This window comes from Dendropsophus ebraccatus, chromosome 10 (assembly GCF_027789765.1).
Source record: "Dendropsophus ebraccatus isolate aDenEbr1 chromosome 10, aDenEbr1.pat, whole genome shotgun sequence".
In the NCBI taxonomy this organism is placed as follows: Eukaryota; Metazoa; Chordata; class Amphibia; order Anura; family Hylidae; genus Dendropsophus; species Dendropsophus ebraccatus.
The window spans coordinates 46,321,304-46,343,953 of NC_091463.1; the positions used below are offsets into that span (position 1 = coordinate 46,321,304).

Genomic DNA, 22,650 nt, shown 5'->3' on the forward strand with positions numbered 1-22,650 from the left:
CCGACATATATAACCAATAGGCTAGATAAATGTAGTGTAAACCCAGTATAATATGCAGCAATTTTTATCAAGAACACTGCAAAAAACTATCTTTTTAGGCTGGGTTCACACTATGTATATTTCAGTCAGTATTGTGGTCCTCATATTGCAACCAAAACCAGGAGTGGATTGAAAATACAGAAAGGATCTGTTCACATAATGTTGAAATTGAGTGGATGGCCGCCATTTAATGGCAAATATTTGCTGTTATTTTAAAACAACGGCTGTTGTATTGAAATAATGGCTGTTATTTACTGTTATATGGTGGCCATCCACTCAATTACAACATTGTGTGAACAGAGCTTTCTGTGTTTTTAATCCACTCCTGGTTTTGGTTGCAATATGAGGACCACAATACTGACTGAAATATACGTAGTGTGAACCCAGCCTAAGGCTGGGTTCACACTATGTATATTTGAGGCTGTATTTGGTCCTCATGTCAGGTCCTCATAGCAACCAAAACCAGGAGTGGATTGAAAACACAGAAAGGCTCTGTTCACATAATGTTGAAATTGAGTGGATGGCCGTCATATAACAGTAAAGAACTGCCATTATTCCAATACAACAGCCGTTGTTTTAAAATAACAGCAAATATTTACCATTATATGGCGGCCATCCACTCAATTTCAACATTATGTAAACAGATCCTTTCTGTGTTTTTAATCCACTCCTGGTTTTGGTTGCTATACAGCCTTAAATATACAGCCTCAAATATACGTAGTGTGAACCCAGCCTTAGGCTGGGTTCACACTATGTATATTTGAGGCTGTATTTGTGAGGCTGTATAGCAACCAAAACCAGGAGTGGATTGAAAACACAGAAAGGCTCTGTTCACATAATGTTGTAATTGAGTGGATGGCCATCATTTAATGGCAAATATTTGCTGTTATTTTAAAACAACGGCTGTGGTATTGAAATAATGGCCGTTATTTACTGTTATATGGCGGCCATCCACTCAATTTCAACATTGTGTGAACAGATCCTTTCTGTGTTTTCAATCCACTCCTGGTTTTGGTTGCTATGAGGACCTGACATGAGGACCAAATACTGCCTGAAATATACATAGTGTGAACCCAGCCCCCAAGTGTAAACAGTGAATCATAGTTAAAGCCTGCCTGCACAGGTCTGGTACCTCTAAAGCCGGCATTTAGCTATCACCACCAGGTGGTGACTGACTGAAAAGATATCATAGAGAAACAAAGTCTTGATTGACTGGGGTTGGAGCATTCAGACCCTGACCAATCTCTAAAAAAGCAGGGAGAAAAGCCTGCAGCTCAGCACATCTGTTCCTGCTCTCTGTGCACATGACCGTGACAGTATCATAAGCTTAGCAGAAAGTGTATTCTTTCCAGTCTGACACGTCACTTTCTGCTGCCACCTCTGTCCGTGACAGGAACTGTCAAGAGCAGTAGCAAATCCTTACAGAATACCTCTCCTGCTCCAGACAGTTCCTGACACGGAAAGAGATGTCAGCAGAGAGCACTGTGTCAGACTGGAAAGAATACACCAGCTTCTGCAGGACATACAGCAGCTGATAAGTACTGGAAGCATTGAGATTTTTAAATAGAAGTAATTTAACAAATCTGTATAACTTTCTAAAACCATTTGAATGGAAAACTATTCTATTTCAATTAAAGTAGAAGTCTGGCGTTTTCTAAAAGCCAGCAGGCTACTTGATTTCAAGAAAGAACTTACCTCTCCTTGCGCCCGCAGTGAGTGGCTGCTGGACCCCCACCTGGTGTCCAAGTCCCAACCTGGCTGATGGAGTGGCCGCTCAGCCAGTTGTTGACTGGGACGGAGCGCCGCTCCAGTCACTGATTGGCTGAGTGGCCAGTGTATCAGCCGGGACAGGCATTTTCCCCCTGGGTCGCGATATCACCACAACTCGAGAAAAAGTGACTTCCGTTAGGGGACCCGCGGCCGCTCCAGCAAAGGTAAGTTCTTACTAGAAATCAATTTCCTGCTCCCCCTGCAGGCTGCCAGCTTTTAGAAGATGATAGACTTCTCCTTTAATGCAAAGAGCAGCAACTGAAGCATCGGATGATTGACTGGGGTCCTTCTCCTGTACTTTTGGCAAACTGATGATTATGGCAGGCATTTTCCCTGGAGCAGCCTCTGCACTTTTGATGAATGGCAGTACATGTAATACAGGGGTCACTCCAGTCCACCAGAAAGAGAGGGGAAGGGGGTGTCGCCCATCTATTATGTCACTATGCCCTAACATACAACCTCTTTGTTTTTTATACAGGGAAGTTTGGGAACACATTGCTTCTCCTGGCTTCCAGAACCAGACATTTTGTTTACTATTTCACCTACTAGTTTAGCTGAGCTACAATAATGCACTGTAATATGTAGGGCTTAATGCTGGGGTTTCCTACATTTAGGCCACTGGATGTAATTGATCTTTTATCGCTAAACTTCAGATCACTAAACTCAACATCACGATTTTAGGCTGAAATTGATGAACTCTTGTGAACTATGTAACTCTATATTTACAATTAGAATGTCAGTTAGTCTTGAGTTGTTCTTCAGGAATAAACTCAATGTCACATGACGTGCGTGCGTGCGTGTGTAAGCGCAAGAGTGGAGGAGGGTGCAGAGGGAATGTCACATGAATGATACATTTCACAGCACTAATCCATGAGGTCTATTGTGCTGGTATACGTATGTATTAGAAAATGTTCTCTACATATAGAGAACACAGCTGGGGATGAGAAATGACAATGAGTTCCTTTGTATATATATTATACTTGTATGTACACAGCACAACTGTATTCTATTCTGATGCTACACATTAAAGTGATACTGTCAGCCCAGTTTTCCTGTGAGCTTTTATCATTGTTACACAGTGCCACTAAGGCAGGGCTTAGCATGCACTAAGATATGGGGTTTAATGGATGCTAAACCCTGTCTCAGTGTCACTATCCAACAACGATATAAGCACAAAGGATGTGGGGTGACAGTATCCGTTTAAATATTGTGAGAAAAATCAACTGTACAAGGCAGCTAAGTAACAGCTTCAGGTTCTCGTATATTACTGACAGACAAGGATTACACATACACAATTTCTCATAGATTGTCAGTATAACCTTTTTTACATAATCTGTAAATTTATGTTTTCTAGGGCTCCTTGGGGCTGCACCCAACTTCTTCAGCCACCACTAATCAATTGCAGAGAGTTTGGATTTGGACGAACACAAGCACGCTCGAGGGTCGCTCATTTCTACACTGGAGAAAAGCTATAACAATATATACTGCACAAATACTCACTCTTTCAGCACTTATCTGGTTAATGGAAATTCATAGGTATGCCAAATGTAATCCCCTGAACACTAGTCCGCTAGGACATGTACATTTCAATGTTAACATTTTTTTCCTTGCTTGTGCTGTTGATTTTCAATATAAGAAGCAGATCTGACGTTTATTGACAGGGTTGTGTACTTATAAGCCTTTCCTTTCCATGTTATTCTGTCAAAACCAAGACTGAGGACCAACAAAAGGAAAGATGACTAACCAGACATGTGGAAAGTGTCCCAATGTCTTTGCTGTGAGACGACACAATTAAACCACTTAAAGGGAATCTTTAGTACAGTTAGAACCATGGTTAGATACAATAGTGTGATAAAGCCTGTTTTACTATGTGTGGCTGATTCCTGAACGTAATAAATCAATGTGGATTATTGCATTCGGAGGGTTAAATGACAAATCAGAGCCTCCTCTGTTCTCCACCATTAGCAGAGTTGCTGCGGCCATGTATTACTGCCATTGCCTTTCTCTTGATCGCTGTATGATCAGCAGGAAAAGTGTGCTCTGACTGCTCTTATCCTTCAGGGAATCCCTGACTATGTTCCAAAGAACAATGACAAACAACAATTTCTATTATATTCATGTCTACATACCTCTGTATTTCTGTCCTATGATCCAGATGACTTCCAGATCGGTCCTTTTTCACTAAAGATGTACTAAATCCTAAGTCCTGAAAAATGGTTAAAAGTGAATATGTTTCATAGGCAATAGAGTGCAGATTTTTTACTAAAATATTAATTGACACTTACATTAATAATCTTCATGAGGTCTCTGGGCCCGATGATCTCTGGGTCATATTTAATGTGAGCTTTATTTGTTGCAAGAGCCACAGAGCTGTACTGAACTCCTTTAGTTTTCATCAGACATGATTCTATTTTATGGACACAGGATGCACAGGTCATCCCTCTAACCTAAAGATAAAAAAAAGTGTAAAAATAAAAACAAACAATTTTATTAAAAGGTTCATCATAGATATATGCTATATTATATTCTGCTAATGGAGGGGACTTCTCCTTCCTAGATTACTATATACAATGCCTCATCCTAGCACTTGGAGACCTTATGGTATCCACAAAACAATGGCCATCAATCAATTTAATTGCTCTACAGGGTAGGATTCGAATATATTCAGAAGATGCATGCTCCCTGACCTTCTATACACCAAGACAGGGAGAAAGCTATCAGTTAGTTAGGCATGAGGGTGGGGAATCCTTACAAGTCCTCCAGATAGGCCATCGGTATCAGACTGATAGGGGTCCAACTCCTGGCACCCCCGCCAAATAGTTGTTTGATGGGGTTAAAACCCTTGAGCAAGTGGTCAAGCCTCTTCAATGTTTATGAATCCTTGAAACGTAGCAGAGGCCATCAAAGAAGAATTAAAAAATTACAGGGGGTGGGGCAAACATAATTTAAAAAAAAAGTATAGTTACTGTTATGTTATGTCCCCCTTTCCACCCAAACTGATTTTTCTTTTCTCCCCTCTGGATTTCTCCTTAAAGCGTAACTGTCATATTTTTTTTTATTGCAGAAATCAGTAGTATAAGCGATTTTAAGAAACTCTGTAATAGGTTTCATCAGCCAAAAAAGCCTCCTTCTGTACTCAAGAAGCAATCTCCCAGCCTCCCCCCCTGACTTCTTATCTGTGCATTATCAGGCAAACACGTCTTCATTACAGAGAAGCCAGTGAAGACGGGTTCTGCTCTCTCCATTCTATCCTTATGGAGGGGGGAGGGGCTGGAGAGATGAGGGAGCAGGAAGAGGTGACATGAAGGTCAGCTGTTTGTAGACTCTCTGGGCACCTAAACCGCAGGATTCTGGGGTCAGAAAGGTCAGTGCTTATCTATGAACTTACTGAGAGAAGATTGCAGGGTGTTGTGCTTTGCAAGACTGCTCCGTGCTCAGTCACTCCTAACAGCCCCTCCCCTCTCCATAGCCACATAATGGAGACAGAAATCCTGCTGCTTCTGAGTGAGGGGGGAGGCTGGGAGATTGCTTTTTCAGTCCAGAAGGAAACTCTTTTGGTTTATAAAACCTATTACAGAGTTTCTTAAAATCGCTTGAACTGTTGATATGTAATGTTTTAAAAAAAATGGCCCTGGAATGACAGTTACGCTTTAACCCTTTAAGGACGGGGCCCATTTTCGTTTTTGCGTTTTCGTTTTTTCCTCCTTTTTAAAAGGCCATAGCACTTGCATTTTTCCACCTAAAAACCCACATGAGCCCTTAATTTTTTGCGTCACTAATTGTACTTTGCAAAGACACGCTGAATTTTTGCATTTGGTACACTACGAAACCAGAAAACAATTCAATGTGTGGTGAAATTGAAAAAAAAAGCGCATTTCTTTTATTTGGGGGAACTGTGTTTTTACGCCATTCGCCCTGGGGTAAAACTGACTTGTTATGCATGTTCCTCAAGTCGTTACGATTAAAACGATATATAACATGTATAACTTATATTGTATCTGATGGCCTATAAAAAATTCAAACCATTGTTAACAAATATACGTTCCTTAAAATCGCTCCATTCCCAGGCTTATAACGCTTTTATTCTTGGGTCTATGGGGCTGTATCAGATGTCAGTTTTTGCGCCATGATGTGTTCTTTCTATCGGTACCTTGATTGCAACTTTTTGATCGCTTTTTATTAAATTTTTTCTGGATTTGATGCGACCAAAAATGCGCAATTTTGCACTCTGGGATTTTTTGCGCTGACACCGTTTACCGTGCGAGATCAGGAATGTGATTAATTAATAGTTCGGGCGATTACGCACGCGGCGATACCAAACATGTTTATTTATTTGTTTACTTTTATTTAAAACCTGGGAAAAGGGGGGTGATTCAGACTTTTATTAGGGGAGGGGGCTTTTTACTATAAACAACACGAGTCGGGGACGGCGCCATCTTGGATGAGTCCCCGGCCGGCATCAGACAGGACAACGTCCCGGAGGAGCGATCTCCCCCACTAGACCCCAGGGAAAGGTTGCCTCCGATTAGCTAATTAGCGGGCACGGCGATCAGACCGTGCCCGCTAATAGCGTCGGTCCCGTCGGCACCCGGGACCGCGGCGCTTCAAAGCGGGGTCGCCGCGCGGCCCCGCTTTGAAGTGCTAATGAGGACATATGACGTACGGGTACGTCGTATGTCCTTAAGAGGTTAAAGAGGATGTACCATCAGGTACACTCTCTTTAAAATCACACATGAATCGTACGGCACCGGCACGGGGAAGCCGATGCCTTGTTCCTTTTTTTGAACCACGGCCAGGTTCCCGTGTATGGCGCCATTCAATTCATGGTTACTGGGCCGGAAGTGAAGCACTGGAGGCGGGCCGTTCTGCCCCAGTGGGAGGAAACCCCCGCCCCTCCATGACGCGGCTCCAATGAACGCGGCACCGACTTTCCCATGCCGGCACCGGACTTTCCAAAGATTAACTAGAAATAAGAGAATACTACTGTCAATCAATGCTTTCCAAAAATGTGAAAGTAAATAACCCGTTCATCAGGTTACAATACATATGGAATGTGTATTGTAACCTGATGAACGGGTTATTTAGTATTCCATAGTCCCATCAGAACAGATCGGCTTAGTTTGCTTACCACCAGCTCCAGGACACCATTTCCTTCATCATAGTCATCTAGGACAGTTGCCTCAAAGCCCAGTTCCTGGATGAGCTCAGCAATGCCTGAGGGCTGTATAATCATTGGGTTATATCTCACTTCAGCTTTTCCTGCCATTAAAGCTACTAAGACAGAATGTATACCTAAAAGGAAAAAAAAATGTAGTGCCACATCAACTAGACATCATGTCTCATGTGCATCTATGATTCAAACGATACAAAAACTTCACATTATACAGAGTAACTTTTATAAATGACCCTAGCCATCTACCTATGAATTCTGCAGTTACAAAATAATGCAGTCATGTATGGACATAAAGGATTAAAAAAAAAAAGTGTCCATTTACTTCAGAATATCTTTTGACATGTCACAGGAACAAATCAAACGTTTTCATTCATTAGGATTAGGGAGTGTTCAGATTGCCAACAATCTTTGAAACAAACCAAAGAAGTGAACAGTAATTTGCTTAAAGTGACACGGTCACCCCCATTTTTCATTTTTCCATCTTTAAAAACGTTTAAATCACTAATTTTGCTCTTTCCATACCTTATTTTACATGTTTAATCATGGTGCTGGTTGATGAGAAAACTGAACTTTGATGAGCTTGTTATTGCGCTACTGGGCGGGGCTTAGCCTCTGAAGCGCCACATCGTTCTGTCCACTACACCGCCGTTGACCCCGCCCCCTTGGCTACATCATCTCTCCAGGCGCTGAGTTAGTGCGCAGGCGCAGTGCAAGTAGCACGGCCGCACTGCGTCTGTGCACTAGCTCAGCGCCTCGCTGCTGGCTGTGAGGAGACTTTCACAGCCGCAGCGAGAGCTCAGGGGGCATCAGGACACTGACGGACATTCAGACAGCCACACCATTCATTCTAATGGAGCCGCGTCATACAGGGGAGGGAATTCCCTCCCACTGGGGGCGTCCCAGCCTACCTCCAGTGCTTGAGCACCGGCCAGTTCCGGAGCATAGAACAGCACCGTGCACGGGAACCGGGCCGCGGTCCGAAAAAAGTCCGCGGCACCGGCTTCCCCATGACGGCGCCGTTCGTTCCGTCAGTTCAGATTAAGGCCATGTTCACACGCTGTGAACACCCGGCCGTTCCGTGACCCCGCTTCACTGTGTGCTATGGGAAGCTCTGATGCGGGCGCGCGCTGATGCACCTGCATCAGTGCTCCGCGGCCGTAAAGATCACCCAGCCGGTACTTAAGTGCGCCCGCAGCAGAGATTCCCATAGCACACAGTGAAGCGAGCGGCCGGAGCCGCTCGCTTCACTGTGTGAACTGACAGGGCTTTCTGCGGCTGGAATTCACTGAATTCCGGCCGCAGAAAACTGACATGTCAGTTTTTTCCGGCACCGCATGGGATCCCGGTCGAAGCGCATACAATGTGTGTATGCTCCGGCCGGGATCCCATTGAAAATAAGCCTATGTTACACACCGCAAAACTACGGCCGTAGTTCTGCGGCGCGAACTACGGCTGTAGTTTTACGTAGTGGTACATCATCTTTAACGCTGCGAAATCGCAGCTTAATCCGCAGCGGATCCCTCCCCTGTGAATTTCAATGTGATTACAAACTGGCTGCGGGATTGTCATCCCGCTGCCATTATGTAAGTGTCGGCCCCATTAACCCCCGCCGCTCTGTATAATACCGGCACCATGATCCGGTCACGTCTGAGGCTCCCGGAGGTACGGCGCAACCAATCAGTGACTGTCATGGGGCCGTGCACTGATTGGCTGTGCGGGACCTCCGGGAGTCGGGAGCCTCAGACGCGGCCGGATCGTGGTGCGGATATTGTATTATTCGGAGCGGCGGAGGTTAATGGGGATGGGACTTACATACTGGCAGCGGGATGTCAATTCCGCAGCCAGTATGTAATCACATTAGAATTCAGAGGAGGGATCCGCTAGGGATTTAGCTGAGAGTTTACAGTGTTAAATCCGCAGCGGATACGCCCCTGTGAATTTACCCTAAAAGCAACTTTGTAGCTTCATTGTGCTGGGAGAATTAATCTGAGGTCAAGTTGCATATGAACTCACTGTGATTACAAAGTTGCTACACAGTTAGAGACTCAGCTGTCTGGGAAGGAAGGGGGAGGAGGGAAACAGAGAGAAAAGCTCACACAAAGCTTTTGTATCATCAGCACAAAATAGCATCTCAGAACTGGGAGAAGGAGACTATAATAGATAATAACGAGAATAAATAATGACGAGTATGGGAAGATTTGTAAGATTCACCATGGGCAGTAACATATGTCCCTTCCTGTGCTGGCAATGTCCCCCTTCCCTCCCTTACTACCTCCAATCTCTCTGCCCAGCCATGCCGCCCGGTCCCGTGCAGGAGGGTGAGCGCTCCTTATCTGCCGCTCATCCCACTGCACCTCCTTCTAAGAAGCTGCCCATGCTCTCCCATCCTCTATGAGCCCCTGCAGTTCCATACCTCCCTGCACGGTCCCAAGCAGGAGCGCTCATCCCGCCACCCGGTCCCGTTGGGGTGAGCTCTCCTGCGCCTCCTCCCGTCCTCTGTTTAACCCTGCAATCCCCGCTGTGGCACAGCACTCACCCCGCCTCTTGGTCCTGTTCGGGGTGAGCGCTCCTGCAACTCCTCTTGTCTCCTCTGTTCTCCTCCTCCTCCCGTCATTCTGCCCCGCTATGCCTCAGCGCTTATCCCGCTGCTCGGTCCCGTCATGGTGAGCGCTCCTGCACAGGATCGAGCAGCGGCATGAGTGCTGAGGCAAAAGCGGGGCAAGGGGCTGCAGAATGACGGGAGGAGGAGGAGAACAGAGGGGAGAAGAGAAGGTGCAGGAGCGCTCACCTCGAACAGGACCAAGCGGCAGGGTGAGCGCTGAGTCACAGTGGGGATAGCAGGGGCACAAAGAGGACCAGAGGAGGCGCAGGAGCGTCTATTCTTAGTCTATACTTTTACATGCACCCCCTGCTGGACCCTGCCGGAAAACATACACTTGAGACGTGACATCACTTTTTTTAGATAAATTGAGCCTGCCTGAACTACTAAACTGAGGGAAATAGCACTTTATGTGCATTTCCCATAAATAAAGTTTATTAGTGATTTGTTTAACTTTCCATATGTAATAAAATATAAAAGAAATATATATTTTGCCCGGAGTACCCCTTTACGGATTTGCTCCCCCTCCTTTAAATGAACCGTGCTAGTGACAACCATTTATAACAGGTTTTTAGATTTCTAGAAATGTTAATGTAATCTGCATCAGGGGCCACACTGACCGTCTTCTCTGCGGAGATTTCTTTCTATGTTGGCTACACAGGATGCACACGTCATACCGGAGACCTGAAGGAAACATTTGTTGGTTGTTCTGGTTTCCTGATTGCTGTGCTCGGGGGACTCCTTGCTGAAGCCTTCTTTTGGGTGAAAAGAATTGCGTTGAGGTTTGTATGCAGGTTCCAAAGTAATTTCAGGTAACAGGCCTAATGTAAGATGAAGAAAAATAGTCTATATCAAGCAAAGGAGTTATGTTACATACTAAGGCCACGTTCACATGCTGTAAGACAGCGAGCGTTCTGTGACACACCCGTTTCACAGAACAGCCGCTGTCTGTAAAGTACCATGGCTGGTACTGCAGTACTGTCCGGATGAACTTAATTTCTTTTGAATTGGAATGCAGGCACATTTGGGTGTGCCTGCGTTCCAATTACCCATTGCAGACAATGTAAAGTGTGGCCAGAGCCGCACTTTACATTGTCTGCACTGTCAATTTCATTTTTTTATTGAAATTGACTTGAGTGCAGCCCCATGAAATCCCGGCCAGAGTGTATACTGTGTGTATACACTCCGTCCGGGATTCCATAGAAAACAATGTTATTTGATTTTCCACTAAATAGCGGCCATTGTTGCAATTCTGCAACAAGGGCCGTTAGTTAGTTAAAAAATACATTGTGTGAACGTGGCCTAAGGCATTAAAATATTTATATTCTGGTTATCTAAAGTGGGATAAGAAAGGACCCTCACCATACATGAGAAGAATAAGGAAATATCTAATCAGAAAATTACTTCTTGTTTAAATTATGTTTTTATGTTAAACATATTTTTAAAGAAATTTTGGTGATTTTTTTGTTTTGAAGTTTCAATTTTTCTCACTATATTATAACATAATCCTGAAATCTTGCAGTTTTTATTCTCACCACTGGGGCCAAAACTAAGCAGACACTTCCTGTTCTGTCTGTGGTGACAGGAGGAGGCTGTTGTAAAGTGTTGTACAGCATTACAGCAACATGGGACACCAGTAGATAGAGGACACAACAGCTGCTCCCTGTGAAATAACCGCTTCAAAGTTCACAGAGCGCGCTCACTTAAAGGGGTAGGGCGGCGGTAAACAATTATTCACAGAATAACACACATTACAAAGTTATACAACTTTGTAATGTATGTTATGTCTGTGAATGGCCCCCTTCCCCGTGTCCCACCACCCCCACCCGTGTACCCGGAAGTGTGGTGCACTATACATACCTGTCACGTGCCGACTAGTCTCCGATCTTCAGTCAGCGGTGTCGTCTTCGGCTGAATCCCTCCGAGCGTCCTGAGTGCCGGCCGCCCTCTGCCCAGTCATCGGCTGCTCAGCCGCGATTGGCTGAGCATAACTGTGCTCAGCCAATCGTGGCTGAGCAGCCGATGACGCGGCCGCGTCATTAGCTGCTCAGCCGCGATTGGCTGAGCCAAACCGTGCTCAGCCAATCGCGGTTGAGCATCTGATGACGCTGAAGAGGGCGGCCGGCACTCAGGACGCTCGGAGGGATTCGGCCGGGCCGTCCGAAGACGACATCGCAGACTGAAGATCGGAGACAAGTCGGCACGTGACAGGTATGTATAGCACACCACACTTCCGGGTACACGGGTGGGGGTGGTGGGACATGGGGAAGGGGGCCATTCACAGACATAACATACATTACAAAGTTGTATAACTTTGTAATGTGTGTTATTCTGTGAATAATTAATCTCAAGGAGGACAGAGTGATCTTGCTGTAAAGCATGTCACTAAATGCTGTGAAAAAAACTGCTCCGGCAAGATGGCAGACCCCAATACAATGTACAAAAATTAAAATAAAAAAAAAATTACAGTCAGCAAAAGAGAAACAGATTAGAATAAAAGACCATGTTTTAGTACCTGACTAAATTAAGAAAATGTAGGTGATACATGCCCTTTAAGTAAAGGCTAGAGCAGGCAGAAAACCCAAAGTGCTAAAAAAGGATTGACAATAATGGCAAAATACGTTAAAGCCTCAGGCCTTATTCACATGTCCTTCCATATTCGAGTTAGAGCACATTGTTGTCTATTGGGCTATTCACACGATCAGGACGCAAACCAATGCTGGAAAAAAAAAACATGTCCTAGTGCGGGAAATCAATGGGATCCGCCATTTTATTACAGATTGTAACCTGTTTGGCTTCCGTAATTCCATATTTCCTTAAAAAAGAATACGAATGAGTTATAATTGATATGTAATTGATATGTTGGGGGAAAAAAAAGGATTTACAGAAATATGGACGCACTACATATGCCCAATTGTACGGGTGGATAATGGGAGGAATCTACGGACTTGAAAAAAAATACTGAACGTGTGCATAAGGCCCCAGACAAGCTCTAATAGCAGAGCGCTGATGTGACTGATCAATGCAATACAATAGCATAGCATTGATCTGTATAAGCAAATTAGTCTCCTAAGGGGACTTAAAAAGTATAAAAAAATATTTTAAATAAATGTATGCCCCAATGCCCCCTAGGTAAAGCATGTATACCTACCAGCTAGTGAGGCATCAAATCCCATATCCTCTATGGCTGCACGGATGGCTTCAGGGCTGGTAACACCTGGGTCATATTCTATTGTTCCATTTTTGTTTGCCAGGGATACACTGATAGATTTTACACCTGGCTTCTGAGAGATGAAACCCTCAATAGATTGCACACAAGAATTGCAAGTCATCCCTTCTATGTTCACTACAGCAACTTTAGATGTTATTCCCTGATGTGTCTGGTCAGAAAACATTTGCTCTGCATTACTGGTTCCTGAAGAGCCCTGAACAATGGAAGGGTTAATGCATTCCTGGCCATTGCAAAGTCTAACTCTGAAAGTGCCTGGTGACAGAGATTCTATAGCCCTACATAGTGCATCTGAAGTAAGAACATTTGGGTTATAAGTGATCATTGCCAATTTCTTTTCCAATGATACTTCAACACTGGACACCCCAGGATGGGAAGAAATGTTACTCTCAATGTTCACAACACATGATTTGCAGTGCATGCCATCCACCTGGAAAACAGCTCTGGTTACGTCACTAAGAGACTTTGGTCTTGAGTTTGCTACATCTCCAATACCATTAGTCTGAGTATTAGTCAAGCGTCCAATATCAATGATTCCCAGCTTTGGAAGAGGTTTGTTCTTAATTGATGCTGTAAAACCAGCTTCTTCTATTTGGCTCCTGATTTCTGTGGCAGTAATGAGGTGGGGTTGGTAGATTATATGAGCTTCCTGACTGTCCAGGGACACTGCCAAAAAGAGAAGAGATACATCAGTCCTCAATGCCTAAAACGTCGTCACATAGAATCTGAAAATAATGGCATTTTGTATGTGCGCTGTCTGAATTCTGCTCACTTTGGTTAGAGTTCAGACTGGTTGACAACAGAGGAACCTTAGGAAGGCTGGAGACACTTGGCTTCAGCTACCACACACCTCATCTAAAGCTGGAAGTCTATACGGTCATTTTCACACTGCATTGTGCAGTGTGCATCTAAGGTATACATCTGAAGGATATATACATTATATATCTGACTGACCATGTAGCATGTGTATGGAATAGTGCTGCAGATTGTACTAATCCACAAAGCAGAAAAATGTATAAGGTATACTATATTGTACCAGCTCTTCAGAGGCCAAAAAAACTGGTGTCCATAATGTACAAGGGATCTACAGAAGCACATTCTAGTCATAACGGTATTATCCAATGGTAGTCTACCGTTTTTTGCAGATTGTAATCCCATATTTTTATGCTTTTCTATTGTCCCACACTTTCAAACTTTTCAGAGCATAACAAATCATTTTCATTGATCTTCAATTACTATATAAATGCAATACTTACATGGCTAATGTATAGAATATAAAACATCTAAGGCTAATGTAAAATAAACCATTTAGGGGTATGTGACCTCTTTAAAAAATTCAGCCATGAGGAATGTCCAAGTAACTTTTGCATTTGAAAAATAGGAAGGAGATGAGTTAATAACACCACACATGTTGTAAACAAGATGAAGCCATCATGCTACAAAAATACATTGCAGCATAGTGATACCAACATTACAGCACATAAAAAAAAAATCTGTAATAATATGGTACAATAAGGAGGATTTTACTAGACAGATATAAGTACTTACTGGAGAAATAGGATGCAGGACATATTATTACCTTTAATACGTTGAACGCCTTTGAGTTTCCCAATCTTGCCTTCTATAGTACTGGTACAGGAATGACAGGTCATACCTTCCACCTTCATTTTCACCAGGACATCTCCAGTCTGATTGTCCTGGGAAGCTGAGGATTTTTTATTGGTACCCATTGTTTCTAGAGCGAGTCCTGGAAATTGCTGAATTATATTGTCAGTATTCAGGGCTATGGAGGGTATGAACGTCACACTGACTGCACCGTCAGGAGAGCTGGTGGCGTCCAGGACTCCTTTCAGCTGTAGGAGGTCAGTACAGATGTTCTCTGTAGAGTGCTCGGATGATGTGTAGAGAGAGGTGCTCTCTGTAGGTACAGGCTGAGGGTTGGAGGTGACAGGTGTGCTCTCAAATCCCATCTCCTCAATAGCTTCCTGCAGAGCATCTGTTGTCTGTAGTGTAGGGTCATAAATAACCGCAGCACTCCTACCTTCCAGCGATACCTGAAATGTAAACAGAGATGGCATATAGTGCCAAGCAAAACAGAGGAGCAAAATGCCAGCCGAAAATCCGGATAGGATACATGAGATGAACAGCACACGCAACCAGTTCTGTCACATTGAAGAGGAAAAAAAAAACTTCCTGTGGATTTAGAGTGTACCTATCACTTTACAGATTTCTGGCCTAGTATTGTCTAAATATGTTCCCAATGTCAGGTGTCTTGATACGTCAAAGCTTCCAATCTCAATCTCACATCCGCAGCAAAGGCTGGGTTTACATTTATCCGGTAAACTGCGTAGCACTGCTTTAAGCAGAACCCATTCAGATCCATAATAAATCTAACTGAAGCCTGAGTGATGGCTACTCATCAGGAATAACCCAGGTGACAAGCCCCGTTATCTGCAATTTATTGCTCCAATGCATCTAAAGAGAACTTTCTTATGCTACGTTTACACGAAACGATAATTAGCCTGATCGTACGATTAACGATGTCGGAGTAACGGGGTTTTTTTTCATAACGATCAGCGTTTAGATGGTACGATATATCGTACGGAAAATTCGTTTTGCGATCGCTTAAGCCTATCTCATCCATTACTTAAATCGGCGAACGACTGTTCACACGGAACGATCTGCGAATTTTTTGCAAACAATCAACGACAATTTGAGAACATGTTCAAGATCAAAATGAACGATTTCTCGCTCGTCGTTTGATCGTTCACTGCGTTTACACGATTATCGTTCGAATTCGATCGTTATGGCGCAAATTCACACGACAATCAGTAACTGTAAACGCAGCATTAGGGTCCATTTACACAGTAAGATTATTTGACAGATTATCTACCAAAGATTTGAAGCCAAAGCCCGAAACAGACTATAAACAGAGATTAAGTCATAAAGGAAAGCCTGAAATTTCTCCTCTTTTCAAATCCATTCCTGGCTTTGGCTTCAAATCTGGCACATAATCTGTCACATAATCTTTCTGTGTAAATGGACCCTAAATAGTCTTCATTACTATCCGATTGTATTGTATATACATCTCCTGTGCAGCCCTACAATGCAAAGCCTGGGTGTAGTATGTTCCATATGTTTCCCTAGGCCTCATTTACTGACCTACAGACCAATCACTGTACAGTTTCCGCAAAATGGTTTGTAATGTTTGTACAGAGTATAATATTGTAGACACATGAAAGTTATCCACCACCCACAGAAGGAGGCAGCCCTCCCATAGACAGCGATTTTCGCAGAGAAAAAAAAACAAACTAAAATCAATATGTCAACTGCTATTCACATTCCTGTTGGAGAATGTTAGCCAACTATAATATGTGGCTAGGGTACTGGCAAATTCCAATCATATCTTAGATCCTACAGACGAAATGTTAAAAAAATTTTACTGGTTTTATCAGCTGCTGTATGTCCTGCAGGAAGTGGTGTATTCTTAACAGTCTGACAGTGCTCTCTGCTGCCACCTCTGTCCATGTCAGGAACTGTCCAGAGCAGTAGCAAATCCCCCTTGGATCTCTCCTGCTCTGGATAGTTCCTGTCTCAGCTAGAGGTGGCAGCAGAGAGCACTGTATCAGACTGGAAAGAAAACAACACTTCCTGCAGGACATACAGCAGCTAATGAGTTCTGTAAAATTTGGGATTTTTAAATAGAAGTAAATAACAAATCTATATTCACAATTTACTTTCTGACCCCAGTTGATTTGAAAATACATTTTGCTGGAGTACCCCTTTATGTATCATATTGAAGTTTTCTTTTTTATTGTTTGTAGATGCTGAAAATGATTTGTGGAGCTTAAAGAGAAAAAAAAAGTATAAAATATGTAGCATTACAATAACACAAAACAAGAATAATTGGAGCAATGAGAACATCCAATTCCTTGTTAATATGTCGGTTAAAGGTAATTTAATTCTTATTGTCTCTGACATTTGTCTCCAGCATGCCCTGCGGGGGAAATCGGACTGCAATTACCAGGAAGCTGCTTCTGCTAGAACAATGGGAATTACATTAGAAGCAAATCAAAGCAGTGAAATAGCAAGCAAAAGCAACAGCGACAATGTCTATGTGACTTCACTATGAAAAGACTAAACCGTATCAGAACCGCTCAGAACTTAGCAGTCATATTGTCCAAAGTTCTGTATAAGCAGCTATCTGATGCCATGTGTGAAGGGAATTTGGAGATAGCAGATAACTGAGAAATGACAGGAGGTCCAATCACTGGGGCCCCCGCTAACTTCAGTATGTGGGCCCCAAAATCCCAGCTGCATTCAGCGGAAATCACATATGCAGGTTGTGATGAACTTTTTAAACCACATGTAGATGCAAACGCAGATGACCCAACAGAACTGCTTGTATAAGCTCTCATTATCTCTCACTTAAGGCCGTGGAATAGAAGGCAACGATCAGCCAACATCGTTCATGTCGGCTGATCGTTGCAGTCGTTTGTCTGCTGCCGTCACTCTGTGGAATAGGAGAAGCGGCAGCAGACGCTGCTGTATGCTATGGGCTGCATGGACGATCGAGCGATTACCCGGGCAGCCCCCGCCCGCAGCTCCCCCCGACCCTTCTCGGACTTACCCACTCGCTGCTGCCACGTGGAATAGCGGCAGCAGTGAGCAGGGAGCGAGGCGCAAACAAGCGCTGAGAACGCTCGTTTGCTCCTCAAGTCGGCCCGTGGAATAGGGCCTTTAGACTGCTGCAACAGCCTGGCCTTCCATCTAACACCCATGCTCCCCTCCAGACTATCCTCAACTCTGCTGCCTGACTAATTCACCTCTTTTGCGAAAGAATTTTTTTAAAAATTTTTGCATAACTTACAAGTATACTAACAACCAGGCACAATCCGCCCCGGCATTGAAAGCAGGAACACACCATCCGTCAATACAAATTATAGAATGAGCCAGTGTAACCAAGGAGAGATTCAGGGTGGCTAGCAGTGGGTGTAGTTCCAGAGGAAGGATTACCTGCCACAAGGGCACAAATCTATACGGGCAGGTAGTGGAATGTATCCAGATTTTCTTGAATTTCCATTCCATCACTATTATTTTTTTGGCGCAAAATAAAAGAAATCTGATGAATAATCTGTATTATTTGTTGTGCGTGATTTCATTAATAATGCCTAACAGACAGACAGAAGGGGTAAAAACAAACGGAAACTCAAAGTGGTCACACAGAAATGACAGAACTGAACGCCAGAAGGCCATACTGTGTGTAGGAAGGTTCCGACGTCAATCTGGCACTTAAAACACGTATCTGAGGACATCACCCCCATCTTCCTGAGTCTCACCGGAGTGAATTATGCTCTCTGCAAGAAACAGTACTGAATCAATTGGTCCCTTGCATTGACCACCATAGGGTAATAAGAATGCACTACCTCCTTCCACTGCAGATCATTCAGTGTCGGGATGTCAACCAACCACTTCTCAAAGGCTTTCTGAAATGGAGACTGATCATAAGGGCATAACATTAAATAACTTTGGGTCAGGGGTTTGGTGAGGTCTGTAGAAGCCAACAGCTTCTCGGCCGGTGTGAATTCCAGGGGGACCGTGAGGCTAGGTTCACACTGCGTTTTCAGCATCCGTTTAAAGCATCCGTTTTTTGCAAAAAACGCATGAAAAACGGATTGCAAAAAACGGATTCATTTGTGTGCATCCGTTTTTTTATTGACTTCCATTATAAAAAAAACGGATCCGTTTTTTTTTGGCGGACCAAACGGACCAAAAAACGTTGCTAACCCTATTTTTCTGGACGTTAAAAAAAACGGATCCGTTAAACGGATGCTGAAAACGCACTGTGAACCCAGCCTGAGGCTGCCAAACTGTGTCTGAATTGAGTAGGGCTAAAAAAGTGGAAAGGGCGCCATAGGGTGATAACGTAAACAACAGATTGTAGGTCGAACAAGCTGATAATAAAAATGCTCACCTGATGGTGTTGTGCTAAGAACACAACACACTGTTAATCAGTGAAGAGAGAGGTAGTAGCCGTAGCAGCCAGGCTCCAAGGGTAGATGCCGAGATCCCAAGCCAGGAGATCAGGGAATGGAGAATGGTAGATGAAGTGTCGGATCCTCGGGGTAGGCGGGGACCACAGGAGCCAGAATGACAGCGCTTCACGGCTTCAGGTTTAATGAAGTAAAACGATGAATTTTAATGGTCTCATAAACAACGCGTTTCGAGGCATAGATTGCCCCTTTGTCAAGTATGACATGATGTCTCTCCTACTTGACAAAGGGGCAATCTATGCCTCGAAACGCGTTGTTTATGAGACCATTAAAATTCATCGTTTTACTTCATTAAACCTGAAGCCGTGAAGCGCCGTCATTCTGGCTCCTGTGGTCCCCGCCTACCCCGAGGATCCGACACTTCATCTACCAAACTGTGTCTGAATGGCGTGTCGCAACTGCAGGTAGTGAAAAAAGGCTGTACGAGGTACCTCATATCATTCACACATGGTGGAAAAGGGGTGGAACACCTTTGCTGCAGAACACAGGTGAAACTAGTAACAAACTCCATGTTTATCCCACAGAGCCGCACCTGGGAGACCTATGAGCTCGGGCAAATGCGGTTTCAACTATAGGGGAGTATGCAGAGAAAAAGAAGGCGAGGACATCGGTTTAGGCACCAACGACCACATCCTCTGGACCATTGCCAACGGAGTAGGCCAAGATGAGGAGGGGGTTATGTATAAAGAGTTGTAGTTAAACCTTCATATGAACCAACCAATACCCAGCCAAGGCTACCGCTGCGTTACTAAGATCCAAATGAAACCACCAGTTAGCATATACCAACTGAGATGCCAGAAAGTAATGGTACATATGTTGGGCTGCCAAACCCCCTTGGTGCTTAGGCGCTTGGAGGTGAGCATACCCAATTCTAGGAGCCTTGCCAGTAGAAGGATCTCAGAATCCTGTCCAGATTGGTAATAAAATGTTTAGGGGAAATCACGGGGGATGCGTGGAACAAATAAATAAATTTAGGGAGGAAGATCATTTTAAAGATATTAATTCTGCCTAGCAGTGATAAGCTGTCTCCATTTTTGTAAATGGAGGTCCGTTGACACCAACAGAGGCGTTAAGTTCAGGGACATGTAGCTATCAACTGAGGCTGTGACCTCTACGCCCAAGTAACTGAATTGACGGGCCACCAACAACTGTTCCGGCAAATTAACGGGCAGGGGGAGGGATTGTGCCAGAGGCATAAGGATGGACTGGATAAATTACCAACGTGGTTAATAAGTGTCATCAGGGCTCAGAGGGAGGGACCTGTGTCTGCAAGGTACACAAGAGCATCTTCGGCATACAATGACACTTTTTCACTTTTTCAATAATAGACCCCTGCTGAAGGCCTTGGACGGAGGGCGAGGCACGGATGGCTGCCGCCAGGGGCTCGATAGCTAGGGCAAAAAGTAAGGGTGATGAATTTTATTGCATTTCAACAACAACAAAAGCGCCAAGTACTGTGAAAATAGGAAGTAGAATAAGCAAGGTAACATATGAGGAGCATGAAAAGAAACAGGTACTTTAAAGGACAACTCCGGCGGAAAATTTTTTTGGCTTATTTAACACACATTACAAAGTTATATAACTTTGTAATGTGGTTAAATACCCGGTCTGGCCCCCTTCCCCCACTTTCCGACCCCCGACCCCCCACCCCGGAAGTTAAAGAATATATACATTACCTATTACGGTCGTCACGGTCCTCTTCTCTGGTGTCGGGTGATGTCAGAGCTGGGGGCGGTCCGGGTCTTCTTCCTCCTCGGCGTCTTCATTGAGAGTGAATGGGAGAGAAAAGGCTGCTGGTGCACATGCGCACCAGCAGCCTTTTCATTGGCTGGAGCGCATCACATGGCTTCCAGCTTGCTCAGCCCTGATTGGCTGAGCTTGCTGGAAGCCATGTGATGCGCTCCAGCCAATGAAAAGGCTGCCGGTGCGCAAGCGCGCTGGCAGCCTTTTCTCTCTCATGGACCCGGAAGAAGGAGACATCGCTGGACGGCGGACGCAGGTGACGGTGAGGCGGCCGGCGGCCGAATGGAGTGGCGATCGTCACCGGAGGGATGGTGAGTATGGTGTCTGTGTGTGTTTGTGTTTTTTTTTTTTGGGGGGGTCCCGCCGGAGTTGTCCTTTAACCTACTTTCCTCCAGAAAGGTACCAGCTTAGGGAAACTCCAGAAAGTGTGTAGGAGTGCGCAGTCCTCCCCGCAGCTCCCTTCAGCATAGTGGCGATACGTCAGGAAAGATCTGGGTTAATACTTTATACCCAGCTTCTTGCACACGGGAAGAGATGGAGGAAAAGTAAGGGTGAGAACCTTTGAAGTCTGAGATGCAGAGAACCCAAGTCCGCTTCCCAAGCAGCAACATATGTGTGAAAGCTATCAGTAAAGTTTTGGCTTTGCTTTATTGAACACATCAGAATTTATTACAAAATTTAGTAATTTTTTATCAGGACCACTCAGTGTCCTGTTGGCAGGATGTCAGCCAACTACAGATATTACACAGTATAAGGACGGATCTGCGATTATATACAGTACAATTTTAAAGCCAATAGGTTTTTATGTGCTTATTCACACATCCGCATGTGGATCTATGCTTGTACCCATTCACATCGGCGTGCACATCCGCCAGCTCCATAGTGACCATTCTATGGCCGGGCCGATTCTGCTGTCCGCTGAAAGAATTGACATGTCATTTCTTTTGGCGGAAGGTGGAATCCACCCGCCCATAGGATGGGATGGGCGGAGATGCGCACCACCGTGAACAGGTATGAGTGACGGAATCCGCCGGAACTTATCCGTGCGGATTCTGTAGTGTGAACCCACCCTTATACAACATTTTCCCTGCAGCAAACCTCAGCAAGTAAAATGACATGCAGGCTGTGCTTTTTCCAAGAAAACGCAGCTTGCTAGAGATGCTGGGAGTGGGGTGGCTGCACCTTGAAAGGGGTTGTAACCGTTCAGACAACACCTTTTCCTTTATTTAAAAAATGATGTTATATGAAAGAATACAAACATGGGATCAGGTGTAGATTTGTGCATGGCTTCCGCATGCAAGTGTTGTTTAGCAAGGTCTCCCAGGTCTGCCTGGAAGAAACATGTCACCAGCAATGCTAACGTAACAATGGCTACAAATAAAATAAAGACACAGCTAAACCACTGTGACTACTATGCCAGGTATAGCAGCTCTTCAGCAGAAGGATCCTGGCATGTCTGATACTAATTTGCTTTTACTACCAATAGGCTGTATCCATGTTTTCCAGGACGCTCTAGGGCTGCATCCACCACTATCAACTGCTGCAAGCTCGGGTTTGGATGAAACCCCAGCATGCTCGAGTTGTGCTTACCTCTTGTAAAAGAAACAATTTCATCTCAACATTAGTTATTCCAGGAGGATAGGTTTCTCTTCAGTAGGGGTCTGTACTCAACTATCTTCAGGAATCCCACTGAGAGTAAATGGAGCAGCAGCCGAACATGTTCTCTGCCTTTCCTTTCACTCAGGACAAGAAAGCAATCACTCACTAAAAAACTTGCAAACATATCTATATGTAGACCCCACTGATCCAATACATTCCCTTATCCCGTGGGATCACTCCTTTAGTGATGTAATCAAATATTTAAAAAAAAATTGTGGGTGGCTGCTACACTACACGACCCTACAGGGGATAGTGGCAGTGCAGAGGGAGATCGATGTACTCTGCTGAGACAAAATAGAAAGGACAGTGCATGCACTATACCACTGCTCAAGGAACACGGGGCTTTATATTGCAAAACTACTTATTTCTAAAGTTTATTTTAGTA

General features: G+C 44.3%; 1 protein-coding gene across 2 annotated transcripts in view; it reads right to left on the reverse strand.

Annotated features, from left to right (window-relative positions):
- The window catches only part of ATP7A (ATPase copper transporting alpha), a 60,731-nt gene that overhangs the window by 19,282 nt on the left and 18,799 nt on the right, over positions 1-22,650 (reverse strand). For both annotated transcript variants that reach the window (XM_069986249.1, XM_069986248.1), the window contains exons 3-8: positions 14,390-14,864; positions 12,733-13,476; positions 10,202-10,402; positions 6,938-7,101; positions 4,095-4,256; positions 3,939-4,015 (exon numbers count right to left, since the gene is read on the reverse strand). In XM_069986249.1, coding sequence (XP_069842350.1) covers positions 3,939-4,015; positions 4,095-4,256; positions 6,938-7,101; positions 10,202-10,402; positions 12,733-13,476; positions 14,390-14,864 — 1,823 coding nt within the window. The remainder of the gene's footprint in view (positions 1-3,938; positions 4,016-4,094; positions 4,257-6,937; positions 7,102-10,201; positions 10,403-12,732; positions 13,477-14,389; positions 14,865-22,650) is intronic.